We start from the raw sequence: 18,905 nt of genomic DNA on the forward strand, positions 1-18,905 counted from the left end.
GTAATCAATGTTCCAGTATTTTAGGAAAGGCTCATAGCGAATTTTGAGATTATTGTTAGTATTCATTCATTCAAGAATAAGTTCTATTGTTATTTGTATTTCAAAGCATAAGGAGCACCATCAGTGCTACAGACACAATTGTCATCTTTTACTATTTTCTTCTTTTGCAAGAGGTTTACAATCTACTCGCTCCATTGAGACAATGTTTTTAGCTTTTCCTGTTTTGAAACTGGTAGACGTGGTAGATATTTTTATTTAAAAAATGACATGTTCATGACTCATTCAAAGGAGTTAAGTGTGAAGTCAGCAAGCAGGAACTGAAGGAGACTGCAACTTTATCATGTCGATGCTGCTTCCAGTTTCTGCTGACCTGCAAATCAAAACATGATAGGAATGTATAAAGAGACATTGGTAGGATAGGTCAAGGCAGTCCAGATCTGTGAAGTACATACAACATGAGACGAGGTACTGGTGCTGCCATGATTCCACCTCTCCATCTAGACACACAAGAACTGCACAGGAGCTGTAGATTTTCTAACCGAGGCAGCAGCAGGAATAACTCTTCTTGCTGAGAGGTAATACAAACCAACTGCAGATTTTGCCATGTAGTAACAGCAGCTGGTGTGGTGCACCTACATTGCTGTATCCCAAGTTTCATAGGAGAGTGCTTTTGGTCTTGTTTTCAGAGTTATCTGAGATAACTCCTGCTCAACAAGCTTGTTTGAAAATTTTGTTAAAAATCCATTTACACTCAACAAAAGTTTAACATACAACTATCACTTTTATTCTTTAAAAGGATAAATTTAGTTCTTTATGCTTTTGGACCTTCACTCTGGAGCTGCCTTCTTCATCAAACCCTGGCTGTATTGTCGCAGGAACTTCTCTGAATGACTGTGGGTTTGATGGGGCTACCCTGCAGCCTGGCTTTGCTTGAGAAGGCACAGCTCCTCTTTCAGGAGTGTTCACGAAAACCAGATTGGCGTAAGCTAGTAGGTGCTGAGGTTCTCATAGTACTCAGAGAACGATATTCCTTAGATTCAATTAACAGGAGGGGTCTTATTTAGGTGCTCCAACTCACCTTACAGAGACTAAAATGTTCATTGTGGTGGCAAGAAGTTACAGAAGGACTACATTTACTTCATATCCTGCTGAGAGAAGCTAGCAAGAGCTATTATCAAAGACTCCTTTTCTCCTCAGTCATTTAATAGTAGCAGCTTCTCTTTTGTTCTGCACTCTCAGAGAGCAGAATAGGAAGTGATAATCTCCTTGGAATACAGCAGACACCTGTTTGATAAGTGGTAATTGCATTATTCCTGGAGGATTATCACAGTGGTGCTTATTTCTTTTGTAATGAAACTCCACTGTCTGAGCAGAGCCGAGCTTCGCTAGAAGATCTATGAAAATCCACTGCAATAGATCGAGGGTGTTTGGGACTCTGTAAGCAGAGTTTAAGTCAAATGGTGAGTGGGCTCAGCATATCATCATTTTTATCGTTTGGTATATAAGTGAGAATGTTATTGCTACAACTTGTTCTAGCTCTTTGCAGAGTCTGTTATAATAGCCTCAAACGTTTCCTTTAACAGAAATGATATTTAAATAATGTTAAATTATTACATAGATAACTTTTTAACGCATGAAATGGAGATAGCCTGGTCCTCTGTTGCGAATATATTTTTAAAGTCCAATAAATCATTGATAAAACTTGGAACCAAGAAGTGTTAGTTGGTAAACCTATTTTAAACAGAGGACTTTTCTACCAAGCAAGAGAAGAGCTGTTTCCAATGGCAGTTACAGGACTGAGTTCCTTTTCTAAACGTAGTTACTGCCCAATGGTCAAAGCATAGACCACAGAGAGATCTGTAGCTCTGCAGATTTCCTTACAACATTCAATAAACTGTTGTACTTGGGCAGCTCAAGTCTTCTCATTTCTAAGCGAAGGCCTGAGATTTAATGTTGGACTTTCATAAAAGTCAAAGAAAAGTAGAAAGCAGGCCTCAGCTGGATTTCGGTAGGAATTGGCCACTTTCATTTTGTTAGATGGCTAAGAAAATTAAATTTAAAATGTTGGGAATTATTCATGTTTGTTAAGTAAGTTCTAAGAGGTCTGTGAATAGAGATGCTTTATAAATGCTTAATTTAGTTATTTGTTCTTAATCTTTTGCTTGTCACACTTGAAACTATTAATACATCAACCAAGCACAATCACACAGTGAATGAATGAATTAAACTAATGCATTTTGCTTAGTTGCAACCACACCAACCCACAGACTTATCATTTATGAATACTACAATACTGTTTAAAATTAATACTACTTAATATGCTAGTATTGCTAGGTTTAAATCTTTTTTCTTTACTTGAGGAGGATATATACTTGGTGCTTTTGATTCTGCTGATTTAAGGAGTTAAATGCCTCATATATTCCAGGTAAAGGAAACAAAATAAGAAACAAACATCCTTTCAAAAGTTCATTTTTAGAAGTCAATAACACCATGTTTTCAAAAGGCTAACACTGCGAAAATCCAATTCCTTGAACAGTGATATCCAGGAAGAAGAGGTAGCATAAAAAGCTTGTCAGTGTTTGAACCATTGGTTGGAAGCAGTGTTGCTAGCACAACTGCTTCAGCTGTGCCAAGGAATTATATAGTGCTGGAAACATACCCAGGCACTCTTCTGTTTGCCATCCAAATCATTGTACAGTGCTGTGAAGTAAATGGCATCCCACCATAGACCAGAAACGTGCCAAGTATTTGGCTGATACCCTTGGTGAATGCAAAGCAGTTCCCAAGATGTATCCATGAGTATCTGTAGGCAAAATGTGATTTGGATGAATCAAATTGATTGTTTGTTTATACTGTTGCTTATTATTCCATTTTTACATTTTTTTTCTTACCTTAAAAATCTGTTTAGCACTTTTGTATCTCTTTTGAATAGCAAAAAAAAACAAAAAAAGCCATTTGTTATCAGTTAGGATGAACAGTACTGTTATTCTGTCTTCTATGGCAATTACCTAGCTACTTAAAGGAAATACCAGGAACCTAACAGGCACTTTGCTTCAACACAGAAGCAAATGAAGCAGGACAATGTTAGCACTTTGATTACTTTTCAGCCCCTACGATGTGAAGAACTTTGAGGAAAGGAAATACAAGAAGAGTGAGTTGGGGTTGTTCAGCCTCGAGAGGAGAAGGCTCTGGGGAGACTTTATAGAGGCCGTCCCGTACTTAAAGGAAAGATGGGGACAGACTCTTTTTATCAGGATGTAGCGATAAGACAAGGGGTAACAGTTTTAAACTAAAAGAGGGTAGCTTTAGGTTAGATACAAGGAATAGATTCTTTACTCAGAGGGTGGTGAGGCACTGGATGAGGTTGCCCAGAGAAGCTGTGGATGCCCCATTCCTGGACGTGTTCAAGGCCAGGCTGGATGGGGCTTTGGGCAACCTGGGCTGGTGGGAGGTGTCCCTGCCCGTGGTGGTGGGGAACTGGATGATCTTTAAGGTCCCTTCCTACCCAAGCCATTCTATGAGTCTAAGGCAGGTTAACTCTGTTTAGTGTTTTGTTTTTTTTTTTTTTTTTTTTTTTTTTTTTGTTGTTGTTGTTGGTTTTTTTTCAGTTGTTTTCAGTCTACATCCATGTCAAGTAAGTGTAGCTAAATTTTGCATGGTCAACATTAGGGTAGCAAAAGGAAGAGTAAGCAGTATCACTGAATACCATAACCAGAGTGCAGAGTATGTGATGGTCCTCAGAGAACTGATGGACCAGTGGATGCAGATGCTTTCCCACATTTTCAGTACTAGAGGGATTCTCATCCTTTTTCCTCAAAACTCCTCCTTTTGTATACTTTGATCCTCCTCTCATTTGGCTAGAGAGTCTCTCTCTAGCTTTGGAAAGATTTGAGAATCCCAATTTATCTATGAATAACACACTATTAGTTTTAATAGCTCTTGTTTTGGTGAAAGAATATTTAATTTTCGGTTCCCGAGGCATTTGGGAATGTACAATGAGTTAGTTATGACTTGTTCCCGGGCGTGTGTTTTATACGTCAATTCACACAGGTGTACTTATTAATAAACTCACTTAAGCAATTCATATGCATAAGTTTTAACCAGTGAGTAATTAGTGAAAGCATTGCCAAGAAACTGGAAATTTGGGAAATGTGTCATTATTTGCATATCAGTATAAAGCAATTACTAAATTAAAGAGTGCACGTTGTGACAAACATGAAGCTCCTTTACTGTTGCTTTGTCAGTGCACATTAACATCAACTTGATGTGAAAGCCTGGCTTTCTCTGCGTGAACTAAAAATCCTAAGGCAGAAGTACACAATGAATCACCCAGAGTTTGGAGGCTAGCACGCTGAATTGCCTTGGGGTTCAGAGTGAGGGAAGAAAAATCTGATGTAAAAGACCATTGAGAAAACGTATCAGTGGAAAGTAATTAACTCAAGATCCACAATTAGCCTCATGGTCCATACTTAACTGTGTTCCAGGTCTTTCAGCGTTTATTTAATTCTGTTACCCTGTGTTTCAAATAGCTGCAAATGGCTTGGCAGATTTTTCATCCTTTTTAATATTTACAGTTTTTGTCTAAGAAGAAGAATGAGCGCTGTAAGTGATCGTGGGTATTTATTTCAATCTCTCACGTATATCTCTTTCTTATTAGAATCTGTTGTTCAAGTAAATATTATTTCCCTTTTGTTTCCTTTAACCATATTTGTGGCTTGAACCAAAGTGAAGTACTACAGTATCTGTCCTTCTGCTTTAGTTCCTAACTTGCCTAACTAGGCTTAATGAAATGGGAAACAATCAAAACCAGGGATCGCTTTCTCATTCATTTGGCTGGCAAATGAGAGTGATAAACTTCACAGTAATTCAACTAATGATTAACCGTAGCAGAAATTGGCATGTGTGTTCAACCAGCATAACAGGGCTGGGTGTTCTCAGAGGACCAGACACAATTTTTTCTCAAGCTTGTACAGAAACTCTCAGTAGGGTTTTGTGAAGTTTGCTTTGTCCTGGTTGTTGCTGTGGATTCAGCATCCCTCATCTGGTGTCTCTCCTGAAAGACAAAACTGTCCCGTTCAGCGTGCCGTGGGTTCCTCGCCAGCCACGTCCGCACTCCCACCCCCGTGCTGTGTGTCCACAGTTGATCCCAGAGCATCTTTACTGTGCTGCTGCCTTCAGCACATCTCATACGGATCACCCAGCATTGAGCCTACATGGTGTGGACTAAGGAATAAGAGATGTATTTTTAATATACAGCCCTTGGAATAAACTGCAGAATATGTTGGGAAAATTAAGCATAGCAGTTTCTTAATACTCATCTAAGGAATTTGTTAAATCTTTTGAATTTATTACTTGGGACTTTGTTTTCAGTTCAGATCTTTTTTAACTTTTGGGCTCCGTGTTTTAACCCTACAGCATTCCTTTGTGATTTTAGTCTTCATTGGAGTTCAAATACACACCATGGGAATATCGCTGAAATCCTTGGAATGAGTTTCCTGCAACCTGTGTTGACAGGTTTAAATTACGTACTCTGACACTGTTCTTGTGGCTGGATTAGAAACTTTTTTTTAGAGTTAAACCTGCGATAAGTAATTGTCACAGCGCGCTGGTACAATGCTAATTTGAAGTGACATGTCCAAACTGGCCTCAGTAACATGAAGAAACCTAACAGGTGTGAGGGGTGGATCTTCCCATGGGCCCTGCTGAACTTCTAACAGGGGAAAAATAGTAGAAAAAGTGAAATGAACCTTGAATAAAGCTGTCAGCAGTAATTATCTCAACAACACTTTGTGAGGAGTTAAAATAAGCATTGCTGATTTATAACCTGAACACACTCCACCCTCGAGATTTTTTTCATCCAGTTAGTGTTTAAAATGAAACGTTGACTACCTGTCAAGAATTTTTTTTTTGTTGAAGATGCATAATGAAAATGAAGTTATTTTCCAGAGGAAGTTAATTTCAAGGGCTGTCAAATTTTTAAACACTTCATTTTAATATTTGTACAATAGTTTTGTAAAACAAACAAACCTAGAGCAAACTTGACTGTTTTTCCCAGCTAATGCTATTTGATGTCAAAAGATGAAGTGGCTAACCTAGAATTACACCCACTTCTTATTGTTGTTCAAGGAGGGATAAGGGTTTACCTGGTAGAAAGCTTTTGTTAGTTGATTTTTTTTAATTATGTACTAAACCTGAATAGCAATGTCTTGGTGACCAGTATAGACCAGTCTGCTCTCTTCGGTTCTGTATCGTAAATCTCCAAGCCTTGTAATTAATCTCAAAGTACAAACGGGCCTTGTTTCTGCAGGTTTCAAAAACAAAACTGAAAAAACACAATCACATTTGATAGACTTTCTTAATTGTAATGTGGCTTCATTTTAAATGAAGCATCGTTGGTGTGAGAACACTTGTTTTATGTATACAGTGTGTATTTCAGTTTGTACAAAAGTGATTTTACAGTCTGTTGTTACTAACGAAAGCATACTTATAACTCTGAGAAAACTGCAAAGGAAAAGATAAACTTTAATTCATAGAAAACCTTTAATTCTTTGAAGTTTTAAATGTGGGTATGCATGAATTCTTAAATCGTGTATCGATTCTGACTTTATGCACTGAAAACAGGACAGTTTATTTAATGTGTACTTAAGCAGTGCTAAGTGGTGGGTTGGGAAGTGTTGAGCACCTGTTTGTTCCCAAGGCATTTAGTGAGAGTTTGTTTGAGCATGGGCTGCCCACGCACTGGTAATAATGCTTGGAGAGCTAGATCCATGGCAAGAGCATGTGAAGGAGTTGTTGTGTCCTAGCGTCGTTTATCTTGAAACGATCAGATCCTGAGTATCCTTAGAAAAAGCACGAGTTGTTGTGAGTCTGCCACCTCCTTCCTGAACAGTTTGGAACAGTTTTGAACAGCTTTGCCTCTGTATTTGGATCTCCAACAAGGGTTGGACCATGGAGCCGTCTGATGTTCCCTGGAGAAACCCAAGAAGTTGCCAAGGAGCTGCTACACTCCTCTTTACCCTGCCTTCAATATTCATATTCAGGGGCTGTGCTGGCTGTATTTAGAAACCATTATTTTCTTAAACTGTTTATGTAGTGGAAAAACTGCCAGCTCTTAGATTTCAAGCATCGAAGCACCACTTCCCCTGCCATCATTCACTTGTCTTTCCTCTGTTCCTTCTTCACTTTGATTTTCCAATATGCCACATTAAATACTATCTCCCTTTCACCACACAAATACTTCTTTCTTTAGGTATTGCTTGTACATCAAATTATTACTTTCTTTAATCTTAGAAAAGATAGGTTGCAAAAGAAAAATGAAAAATGGAAAAGCTAGTGAACTTGGAGCAGCAACCTCAACTGTAGAGCAGCCTGACCAGTCTTGCTCCAATGGTGAGCAAAAAGAAGAATAACTTATTTTCCAAGCATAGCAAATAGATTGTTTTGTAATTTGTTCCTGTGTCTTTCCAGGGAGTTAAGTTAGGTTGAAGATGTCTGCAATTCCCTGAGTCACTGTGAGATTCTGACTTAAAGACCTGAGGGCTGAGGCATAGGTCTCTGCCTTCATCTAGCCCTGCAGAGAAGGTATTTTCTTCTGATTTTCCTTTCTGCACAGTTAGTGTGGTAATCTTTTTGAACTGGGAACTTAATTTATCTGGTGAAGAGAGGTAGATGGCATCTTTTTTGGCTGGGAGGAATGAATTTGTTTGAATTCTTCTGAGATCTGCCAATCAAGACGAAGGGATTATCAATGATGAACATGCCTTGCAGACATCTAAACTGAAGTCTGTCTGTCTAGACCAAGAAGCAAGAGGATTTCTCACTTATTACAGTTTTACCTGCCCTGGCTGAAAGGACGGTGAATGAACTGAAACTGGAAGTGTGGGAAGGCTTCTTTATGGGAGCCATGCTATTCAGCCAAGAAAATCTAGCAAACTGATGAATTGTTTTGTCTTTTTTATCTAACTGCTCTTGGTATGCTTGGGCTATGAAAGTGTTTGATCCTTACTGTGTTTAAGGTCCAAACCCAGCTAGTAGGACCATATGCATATAGTGTATAATAGAAAAACTAGCAGAGCTAGTTCCTCCTCAAGGTTTTTGTTCATATAGTTGTTTTCAGAAATGACCAGGCTTTTCCCTAGCTTTCAGAAAATGCGGAAGAAAATGTAGTGTCACTGACATTTATCATAGGGAATTAGCTTACACTATTAAAAAAAAAAAAATCAGGTATAGTAAGCTTCATATGAGAACTGAATTGCTTGACAAAGATTCTTCCTAACCCCTCTATCCTTACCCCTTTACTTACCTGATTGGGGGGGCGGGGGGGAAGCATTATACTGATTATTCCAACAAGAAGAATCAAATTGTATGGTGGAAGTGAAATTTTCACAGTAGAGATTCCTGCCAGTCATTGAGAGTTGCTGTGGGCACCTGCTCTAGGTTATTTTGAGTGGCTGAGCATGGTGTGTTATGAAATGTACTTGTTCATGTTTGTTTCTTTATACATTAGCTATGTATCAGTGAGTAAACCAGTAGATGAAAAAAAATAAGCAACTCACATTATAAGCACAGTGAAAGTGCTGTCACATGAAGTATTTGAATCAGGGTTAGGTTTCAGTTTACAGGCAACAGTGCATTCACTTCTGATTAAGAATTTCTTGTGTGATGTATATATTATACATCTCCACATGGGTACTACAGCCTGATATGCAGCTTCTAAAAAGAGCTCTTGTTCAGCTGATGACCTCTTGATTTATAAATATTCCTTTGGGATATCATTTCTGCATTTGTTTGTTTCTAACACAAAAACACAGCTAGCTATTACTGACAAGCTAGTTATGGCCAAAGCACTAAACAGTGGCCACAAATGTCTGTTAGGTTGCCAAGCTGGTATATAATTATCAAGGGTGATTAGAGGTTTGCAGCTGTCATAAAATTCCCCATGTTAAAACAGCTCTATTTCAAAGATCCTGACTGTTCAAGCTTAGCATGAGCTTCTTCTGTTCTTAATTAAAAAAATATAAAAATATATTGTAATGACTTCAGAATGCGTTTAATAATACTCTGACCGTTGCTGCATGCTGCTGCTGTTTTCAGAGCAAAAGAAATGCCTCTGGGTATCAAGATGTTTGTATAATATCTATCAAAATTTTCTTTCACAGAACGAATAACAATATTTTGGCATATTTTTCTGGAGATAATCTTTCACTTATTAAGCAATGTGCTGGTTGTACAATGGTAACAGTGAAGGCATACAATATTTTCCAATGGATACTTAGATAACAGCTCTACTGCATCCACTGACTTGTTGGTTATCCAGCAAGGGCTCCGTAGTACAATGCATGCTAACAGATTTAGCTGCAGAACAAACAGATATTACGTGGGCCTGATTTTCCTCTTGCTCAACAAGGGGAAAACAGGCATTTCCAGTTTTCACTAGAATTAGTATCAGTACCAAGAACATTAGGTGAAATTCTGGAATCGAGTGGATGTGGTGCTCTGAAGGTATTGCCTTACAGGAAGGCAGATGGCTGGCTGGGGTGCCTCATCGTCCTGGGCTAATTATGAAAGTTACAGCAAACAGAAGTTAGAGATGCTAGACTGGAAGACCTGGGATTAGGTAATCTCAGTGTTCTTCAACTCCTTGAGATTACCAAAAACAAAAGGTATAATTGTATGCTTTGTATGCTAAAAAAAAAAACAACAAACGCCCACGTTTCAATATAAGCAAGTTTTAATTCTACCTATTCCCATCATAGAGTTGGAAAGGATGCATTAGAAAGCATGCACCTTCTTGGCAGTCACGCATGGAGTGACACCTTTGGGAAGGTTTCTTTCTGTGGCTTCTTCCATCCAGCTGTGCTAGCGAGTGCAGCTGGAAAGCTGCAACTCTAATTTCACCAGGCCATTTCAGGATGCTAGAACTGAATGGCAGTTTTTTAAGACTTTAATTCCTTTTGTCTAATATACTACAAGCTGACCTTAAGTAGGACTGAAAATTAGTCTTTTTATTTTCTGCAAGATTTATGAAGGAGAGTCAAGTATTGGAAAACATGCTTTTTTTCTACACCAGAATTTTGTTTGCTTTCCTTATCTCTGAGTATTAAAGGCCAAAAACATGGATTATTTTCCTTCACCTCAGGAGGAAACCATGCTTTCTTTGAAAATTCCCACATTTAGTTCTCTGTTGAAGCAGATCCTAGACAGGCAGAAATAATTCTGCATTTGAAGTATTGCTAGCTGAATAATTTGACTGATTCATAGCAGTCAAATAATACAGAAATAACACTTCTTGTTATGACTTCTAAATTTATATTAAAATTCAGCAGAACTCAAAAAAATCAGAAAAAGCTCACTGTCACTGCTCTTGTAGCAATCAAATACTTAACAAAGAGCACAAAATAAATCAATGTTCCTACTTCCCTTAAACATTATCACTTGCGCTTGCTTGTTTTCAGTGGTTCTTGCTGAAAGAACCTGCTGAAGATCCTGGACTCTTGGCGGAGATTTGGTCTTCATCCATGCTGTCCCTCTGGAGGTGATATTACAATGATAAGTACCAAGAGGACAGTTATAGGCCTAACAGATACGTCTGTAAGCGCTGTGCTTCGGGGGCTTGTCTCTTTTCCTACCATAATTTATTTTTTTAAGTAAGTGCTACTTTCATCCAGGCAGCAGACAAGAAGAGCCATTCTCAGGGCTTTATTCAGATTACTGGATTGCTAGAGAGACCTGTACGTGTATTCACGTGGGAGAAAACAGGGTTTCCAAAATGACTGTAATAGCTGAGGATGAGCAAGAAGATCCAGTTCTTTACAGGTTGGTTTAAGCTGGCCACTTTGGATCTCTGCGTACGTTCTGCAAGGTATTAGAAAGCTCCTAGAGCTTGCCTCCTTCCTTTCTTCATTAGATACGGTTGCAATTAAAGCTTTTTTGAAGTGCCGTTTTTCTTGATCACTGTACAGCAGGGTTTGAGGAGGGTTTGAGGAGCAAATTTGTCAAATCCAATTACTACTTTCCTCATTCAGTAACAGAGCTTATAATTTTTGTGTCAGCAGTTCTCTGGTTTTTATTAGCTAAAAATCGTCAGCTTACTTTCAAGCTTAGCAGATTCAGTATGTGAGAACGTGGCGAAGATACCAAAGATTAACGAGTAGAAGCGGGTGCCTGGCAGCTGCAGTTCTCTGCTGGCGTCATTGCTTTGTGTTCGTGCTACTATTTATCTTTCTCAGACCTTAAATGTCTTCGTTAAATATCCCTGGAGTGGTACAAGGATCCGAGTTTGCTCCTTCCTTTGTAATTTCAAAAATCTGCAAGAGTGGGAACTAAGTCATACCAGCAAGCTCTTTATAGAAGATTCCAAGCTTGTAAGATTATGGACTTGCAATTTTTCTCATTTTTTCTGAGCTTGTGAAGGCAGCACTCTGGATTTGCATGCTGTGAGTGATTTCTCTTCCTGATGCAGCTGCAGACATATTTGTATCATGAAATATTTGTTAAAAATGGTCTTTTGATTGTTTGAGAGCATATTTCTAGAATGAATTTTTTTCTACATAAAAATGATGCTTTCTAACAGGAGGAATAACCTGTTGTTTAAAGCACCCGCAGTTCAAACTCTCACTCTGGACTTGGCAAATACTCCTAGGTCTGGAAAGTTCTTGGCAAAGAATCCTCTGTGTCCAAATCAGAAAAGATGTCGTTTGACTTTATCCCCCAGTTATTGATGCTGGCAATTAAAATACAAATCACCTTACACTGAACGTTTACAAATAACTGTAATGTCTTAATGTTAGAAAGCATAAATTTTAAAATTTGGTAGCAGTCTTTCTTTTAATACTTAAAATATTGTTTCAGGTATCCTTGTGTGCCCGTTAGTCCAGGTTGTGCCATTACCTGTTTGTGTATCAGCAGCACACTGTTTAATATCTCTGCTGTCTTCCAAAAGGATTATCCTATTGCAAATGTCCCTGAAATGTTTTTGAGGCTCCAATCTTATTTCCTTCTCATTTAAAAACTACAGGAGGCCAAAAGGGAGACTTTTTAAACTTTCAGTGAGCATGAGCACTGTATACCCAGTGCCGGAGAAGAGATCTAGCTTTTCAGTGATCACCTGAGTGACTTCGTGCAAGTTGTTTTGCCACTCTGATTCTTTCTCCACCTCATGGACCTTTCAAATGGGAGATCTTTGGAGTAGGGCTTTGCATATGTGTATATCTAGTGCCTAGAAAAATGGAACAACGGTATTTATTTCTGCTTTAATGTCCTATATATTCCATAATCTATCTACTAGTGCTAAGAGTCCTGTATATGTATCTTCCAGTGTCTGTTCTTGTGCACACAAAAGCCATCTGGTTCAAGCTACCATGCTCGTATAAAGGTGGTTTTCCTGTGGAAAAAGAAAACACTGAAAAAAATGATCACTTTTTGAGTTTTATCACAAAACGGCTTCATGGACTGAAAATATTGGAGATCAGGTACTGAGACAACAAACCAGTATTTTCTGTTTTGGAATTGGTAGAAGATCATGTCCACCCTCCTGGGAAGATGAATGTGACACAGCAGTTCTTACATCTAACGTACTGCAACCGTGTCTGGGAGTAAGCAGATGCAGTATTTAGAAAGAAAAATCACTCCAAGAGCAGCCTGATGCCTAAACATTTCTAGGCCCTGAGACACTTCATCTGATGCTCCCAAGTGGCCTGCATTCAAATATTTGAGGTTTGCTATCTGTGGCATTGGACTGAGCTGCCTGAAAAGTAATCTTTTGCTTAATATTGATGTTTTTATAATTTCCAAAATAAAGATTAAACTTTCTGGTGCAAGAGTCTCTTGAGAGAGGACTGTCTCCTTTATCTTGGAATAAAGATAACTCAGTTCCGGAGAAATGTTCCTGCTGGTAGATTACTTTAGAAATGAAAGGCAGAGCTTCTCTTTTCCCTAGCCTTTGCTTTGCATAAACTTCTCAAAGTCAAAGGAGAGGGCAATTTCTCACACAAATGTTCACAAAAAAACAACAACAACATTCCAGCAACTGTCTGGGGAGTAGGATGAAATGTGCTCTGATGTTGAACCCCTTCTGCTGTTAGCTCATTTTTGAGAGACGCTTTGACACTATAATATAGGGTTGCAAATTAGAATTGCAACACCCTGCTATTGGGCCAAGTGATGAAGCAGCACAATAACTGCTTGCTTGATCTTACCACTCTTCCTTTAATGTGCATGTAAAAGATACCAGGAGCCTTTCCAGGCATCTGTCAGGCTATTTGATGCTGTTAGGGAACTGCAGGCTGTGTGTGGTTAGTGTGCGTGAGTGTGTTTTACCAGGATTTCATACAGTGTGGGAACCGTAGGGCAAAGTTTCAAGTTTTATAACAGTCAGGTTTTGTTTATTATTTACGACTTATAAAAATGCTAATTAAACTGGGGGATTATTGCAGCGAATACAGTTCTTAGGCGCTTGTCACAGGAGTTTCGTAGGTAATTGGACTTGACCTGTATGTCATCTTCAATATTTCATTTGCTCCCGAGTATTATTACTCACTTCCTTTAAGATGATAGCTAGGCTTTTTATGCAGCTAAACTTCTGTTTAACCTTGCTATGAGAATGTGACAGTAGGCTAGTTCAGACAGGTTAACATTCATTTGGTAACCAGCCTGCTTAATCAGCCCGCTTCAACCTGCTGCAAATTAAATCTTTGTGAGTTCTAGCAGACAAGTGATAAAGTCGTTCTGAATTATGTATAAAAAATAAATGGGGTATCTTCAGTGCTCATGGCAGTAAATGAAATTTGAGGCTTATGATTTATTCTTGGGTTTTTGCTAAGGATGATTGAAATTTAATTTACCTTAAGGTTTTTACAGTCTAATTAGGAGGGTGCTGTAGTCCTGAGCCACTCTAAGTGGCTCATTCTGTCCCCCCTCAGTAGTAATCATTTTTGGACGATCTAGAGGATCTTTTCCTGTCCTCTAGGTGTTTCTTCTGAAGGACCCATAAGCTAGAAACAATATTTTGAACACACAGCCCAAACTGTCTACAAGTCACTAACTGTACAGAATCGAATATTTTGTCGGGTTCAGATTCTGCAAATAATTGGATTTGTTGCCAAAATGAATGAGCTGTATTCATTTAAGAGCTATCAGTGCTGTAAATTTACCCCGCGTGCTATCAAGATAGGGCTTAGCAGCTTCTGAAGATTCGTTCTGGTCATCAGCTTCACTTGGAGAGAGGACGGATAGGCTTTCCAGGAGAGGGCAGCAGGCTGTGTACATGCTTGGGCTGCGTAAAGAGACGTGTGGAGGGTGCTCTAAATGGCAAGAGTAGCACAGGCGGTTCTGTTGGTAGAAAAGTAGGCAATTCTTACTTGTAGTCATGTTAAGTACAGTTTTAAATGCAATGTACAGTTAGATCTTCCAACCTTATTGTGTGTTTGCAGGCATCTAATCATTTTGTCTTTCAAACGGTGCTAGCTTTTTTCTATTTGCTGTCTCCTTGATTTTAAAAAGTTTAGGTTTAGGCATACAGCAGTAGGTAAAAGTACTGTTTCTGTTGGCACTAATAAATGAACATTTATCGTGTCTGTGCTCACTGTAATTTTGCCAGTGTTCTTGGGTTTGTGGGTGCCCTTGTTTATATGACAAATATAATTATGATCAAGATGAAGTGTATTTTGAAGGAGCCATTGTGAGAGCCTCTTACAACTTCTGATAAACATTGTTTATTTCCAGTTAATCTTTTTTTTATCAAGATGACTTAACTGTTTTTAATTAGTTGTGTCATTGCCTGTCGTTTTTATGTTAACATTTGCTTATTGGTTAGGAAGGAAAAATGAACTACACGTAGTTCCTCAAAGCATAATACTTTATTTTTTTATTTTGTTTTTAGGCTAGGGGAGGAAGATTTAATAGAGTCTTAATATGAAAACAAAACAAGTAACTCTGATAATATAGCTAGTAATTATTACAAATTTAACAGCAATTTAGAAAGTTAGACTAAACAAAACAGAGTCAAATCAATACATCTTCTTATTCAACTTTGAAAGATACTGTTCTTGTCCATCTTAAAACAAGAGAAATTATTTGTAATGGTTCAGAGTTCAGTTCTGATTTAGGAAACAATAACAGTTGAAGATGGTTTTGAGTTTGAAGTTTGTTTTGTTTTGACTCTGTGCATACATACCTTTAAAACTATTCCGCTGTAAAATGTAAAAATATCTATAGTCATCTTTTTTTTTCCCTGAAAGCATCTTTATCTGCTGGTCATACAGCTGTTCCTGAAGATTGTATATAGCTAACATAAGAACAGCAACAAAATCCTCCAAATCCTAGAATTTGATATAGCAGCTTCACCTTCAGGTGAAAATAAGTCTTAGCACTCTGCACCTAACAGAAGATATTGTTATATATTTGCAGTCACTGTGCAATAATAGTTGTTGTTCCTTTGAATATTTTTACGTAAGGAATCATTTTAGTTTTCCAGGCTTCATACTTTATATTTGTATAATTAATTTGCACTTCTGCAATGAAGTTGTTAGTATGAATCTCAAAGCAACCTTAAAAAACAAAACAAACAAACAAACAAACCAAAAGAAAACATTTAAAAGAAATGAAGAAGAAAAAAAAACTCTCAGTTGAGACTATGGCTTTAAAAAATGATCATTGCTTTTTTTGTAGATGACTCTAGCTGTATCGGGACTGACTTTTCCTTGCCATCGACTTACAGTCGGAAGAAGATCTTCACCTGTACAAACGAGGGAACAGTCAGAGGAGGTAAGAACATCTTCATTTAACAAGATATACTCTAGAAAGAAGCAAGGAAAGCTCATTTTGCCATGATTGCTGTTCTTTCTATTGTCAAATACATCAGTAGAATTGCACATTAATGAAAGAATCTGTTCACAATTCCTGTAACACATAATTGTGACAAAGTAAGGAACTGGGCTATCAAATCATTGAAGAAAAAGAGGAATAACAAAGTAAGCAAGCTACAGTAAGCACTGAAAAATACTCCAAATTAAACAGAAGGTTGAAACATTTTAAAATATTAACAGAAAGAGATGTTCGCAGACTGTAAATCACCTTTCGTTGTTTCTAACTATTAATTGTTTGCATTAAAATTTCCAGTGCCTTTGTCCTTCCTCAAAATTAATTCAATATAAAAGCAGTTTCTCACTTCCCACACACTTCTTACCATTTTATTTAGAGAACTGTAACACGTATGGTTTATCTTGCTGCACAAAAAGAACGTTTCAATTACTTAGATCGGTAGAGTTGGCAAGATGTAGCTGTGAGGTAAGGTCAGGGTGCAGGCGTGGATATATGCTGTTGGACAATTCTTTAAGGTTAGAGGATGGTCAGACAGTGTAGTTTTAGCTATACCTAAACTATTTAGCAGGTTAAATAGGTAGTTACAGTTCTCTTCTGAGATCTGCCCCCATAGCTATTTAATTGTTCTTCTCTATTTTATTCTTTCAGAATGATATGATTGAGTTTGCCCACTTCATAGGATTTTGTTGTTGACTAGTTCATTCAGTAAATGTTCTTATTTGAAGCGTTTTGGTATGTGTAGCTATTGTAGGGAGAGATCAGCATGGCTTGAGCTCTTTGTTCCTGTCATGGTCATTTGGAGCCATGATACACTGTGTTGCACCTTCAGGGATTCGCGTAAATTTTCTGTAGTGCACTGTCACCGTAAGTTGCAGGTCAAGTGGAGCTGGAAAAGTTGTTCTTGAAGACAAGTCAGTTTAAAGGCAAGTTAACACTGAATAGTTAAAAACAAGGCTTTCTGAGCTGTTACATATTTCAGAGGACATGCAGTCCAAAACACCCGAAAGTGGGAGTTTGGAGGCACAGATGGGACCTTAGTTTCTTGCGTAAAAATATTGATTTTTCTCCTTTGTCGTATGCCAAAGAAATCAGCCTGTCATTCAACATGCAGTAGTCTGTTGTGCCAAGTTAGGACTATGGATTCTGAATTTGTATGGAAGGGATTGCAGTAAGATAGATAGGTAGCCTTCCAAGGACAGTTCCCCACTAAAAAAGTATAGGTGAAGTAGATTGCATCTAGATATTGGAAATCAGTGGTAGATTTTGTGGCTTTTCTCACTCTTAATTCAGTTACACCACCTGTAGTACCCTTAGATGGAAAAGACTTTGCTCAACTCTGTGTATGCAGTTCCAAATCCTTAGTTATTTAAATAATGCTTTTTGTCACGTAAGGCTCTGTCAGCAATAATTCTGGTAAAAATTAGATCTTATTTTTAAAAAGTAATCTGATGAAGCTGTATAAAATAGTAAAATAAAATGCAATATACCAAGTATTTTCATAAAAATGCACAAGTATTTTTCAGTATGTATTTTGTGTTTCACTGAAGATAATGGCTGTAATAGAGGCTTATGGTGGATTTTGTTTTTTGTTTCTAAATAGCAATGCACTGATGTTCATATGGTTAGTGACAGTGATGGAGATGATTTTGAAGATGCTACAGAGTTTGGAGTTGATGATGGAGAAATGTTTGGAGTAGCATCATCTGCCTTGAGGAAATCGCCAATGAGTAAGAGTTGAAAGCTAATTGACAATTAACTGGTAGTAATAAAGCACTAGTGAATGCAGAGAGGTATGACGAGTCTGCACAGAAAAAAACAGGAAAGTATTTTTTGATAGGACCATTAGAATTGTTTGAGTCTCGTGTATGATGGGTGTGTTAAATAAAAGTACTGGAAACGTAATTGAGAATAATGAACACATCTTCCCATTGAGGAAGCTTCTTCTTAACCCCATGATTTTAGGTTATAGTTGAAGGAGGGTGATTTAATGCTGAGAAATGGTGATCTGTAACCAAACATACTTGTAGAAACCTAGATTTTCCTGTTTTGAAAATTCTACAGATTTTAGTTTTAGCATCTTGTGGTGACAAATATTTTTAAGTATATACATTTAACAGGTTTCTTAGTGATTATTTGTCCTTGAATTATGAAAAGAATCAAGCAGGAACAGTCAATTACTTCCTATGTGCTATTCTATATATAATCTATTTTTTTAGGCTTGCCTTGGTGTTATTATTACCTTAAAAGTTTTTGACAGCAAAGTTATGTCACCGTGATGGCATGTGAAACTTTTTAACATTATGTTTAGGAAGTTTAAAATAATAATAATAATAAAAAAGTAACTAGAAATATTGTGGGTCAAGCCTTTCAAGCCAGTCCTTTCATTTTAATATATTAATGTAAGTCCAGAGTGTTAACTCTGAACAAGTGATATATCACATTACACTGGACCTGAGGATTTTACTGTTTGGAAAGCCTGAATATATTCATGAGAGTGTCTGGAAATTCCATGTCTTTCCAAAGGTTCATAGTCTTTCATGAAATTTATATGGTCTCTTGGTAACCACTTCAGTAAGCTGTAAACATAAAAAATCCATGAAGCAAAGTGAATGCGCATATTAAAATCTGTTTCCATAAGGTTGTATTTAATCTATTATTTTTTTTTTTAGTGCCAGAAAATGCTGAAAATGAAGGAGATGCCTTATTACAATTTACAGCAGAGTTTTCTTCAAGGTAAGCTTAGCCTTATAACTGTGTAATTCTTGTTAAAAACTAAGCTAAATTTAGTAAATAATTAAAATAAAAACAAACCAAATGTACATATTTTCTTTTATAACGATACACATTTAGGCATCCATATCTAATTTATTTTAAGCTTAACTTTGTTGGATCTATTTCTGAAATAGCATATTTCTCAGTCCATTTTAGAGTGACAGATTCTTGCCTTATTTAATTTGCTACTAATTAATATCATTACCTAATTATGTAGGAGTCCAGAAGAATGATAAATAATCTGATTATGTATACTAATTTTAATTTGATATGCAGGAACAAAAAGGCTGAAGTTGATTAATATTGAAGAATAT

General features: G+C 37.4%; 1 protein-coding gene across 3 annotated transcripts in view; it reads left to right on the plus strand.

Moving 5' to 3' along the window:
* The window catches only part of FAF1 (Fas associated factor 1), a 164,841-nt gene that overhangs the window by 89,462 nt on the left and 56,474 nt on the right, over positions 1–18,905 (plus strand). For all 3 annotated transcript variants that reach the window (XM_080603293.1, XM_080603292.1, XM_080603294.1), the window contains 3 exons: positions 15,667–15,762; positions 17,420–17,546; positions 18,489–18,552. In XM_080603293.1, coding sequence (XP_080459419.1) covers positions 15,667–15,762; positions 17,420–17,546; positions 18,489–18,552 — 287 coding nt within the window. The remainder of the gene's footprint in view (positions 1–15,666; positions 15,763–17,419; positions 17,547–18,488; positions 18,553–18,905) is intronic.

This window comes from Anser brachyrhynchus (genome assembly GCF_964034855.1).
Source record: "Anser brachyrhynchus genome assembly, chromosome: 8".
In the NCBI taxonomy this organism is placed as follows: Eukaryota; Metazoa; Chordata; class Aves; order Anseriformes; family Anatidae; genus Anser; species Anser brachyrhynchus.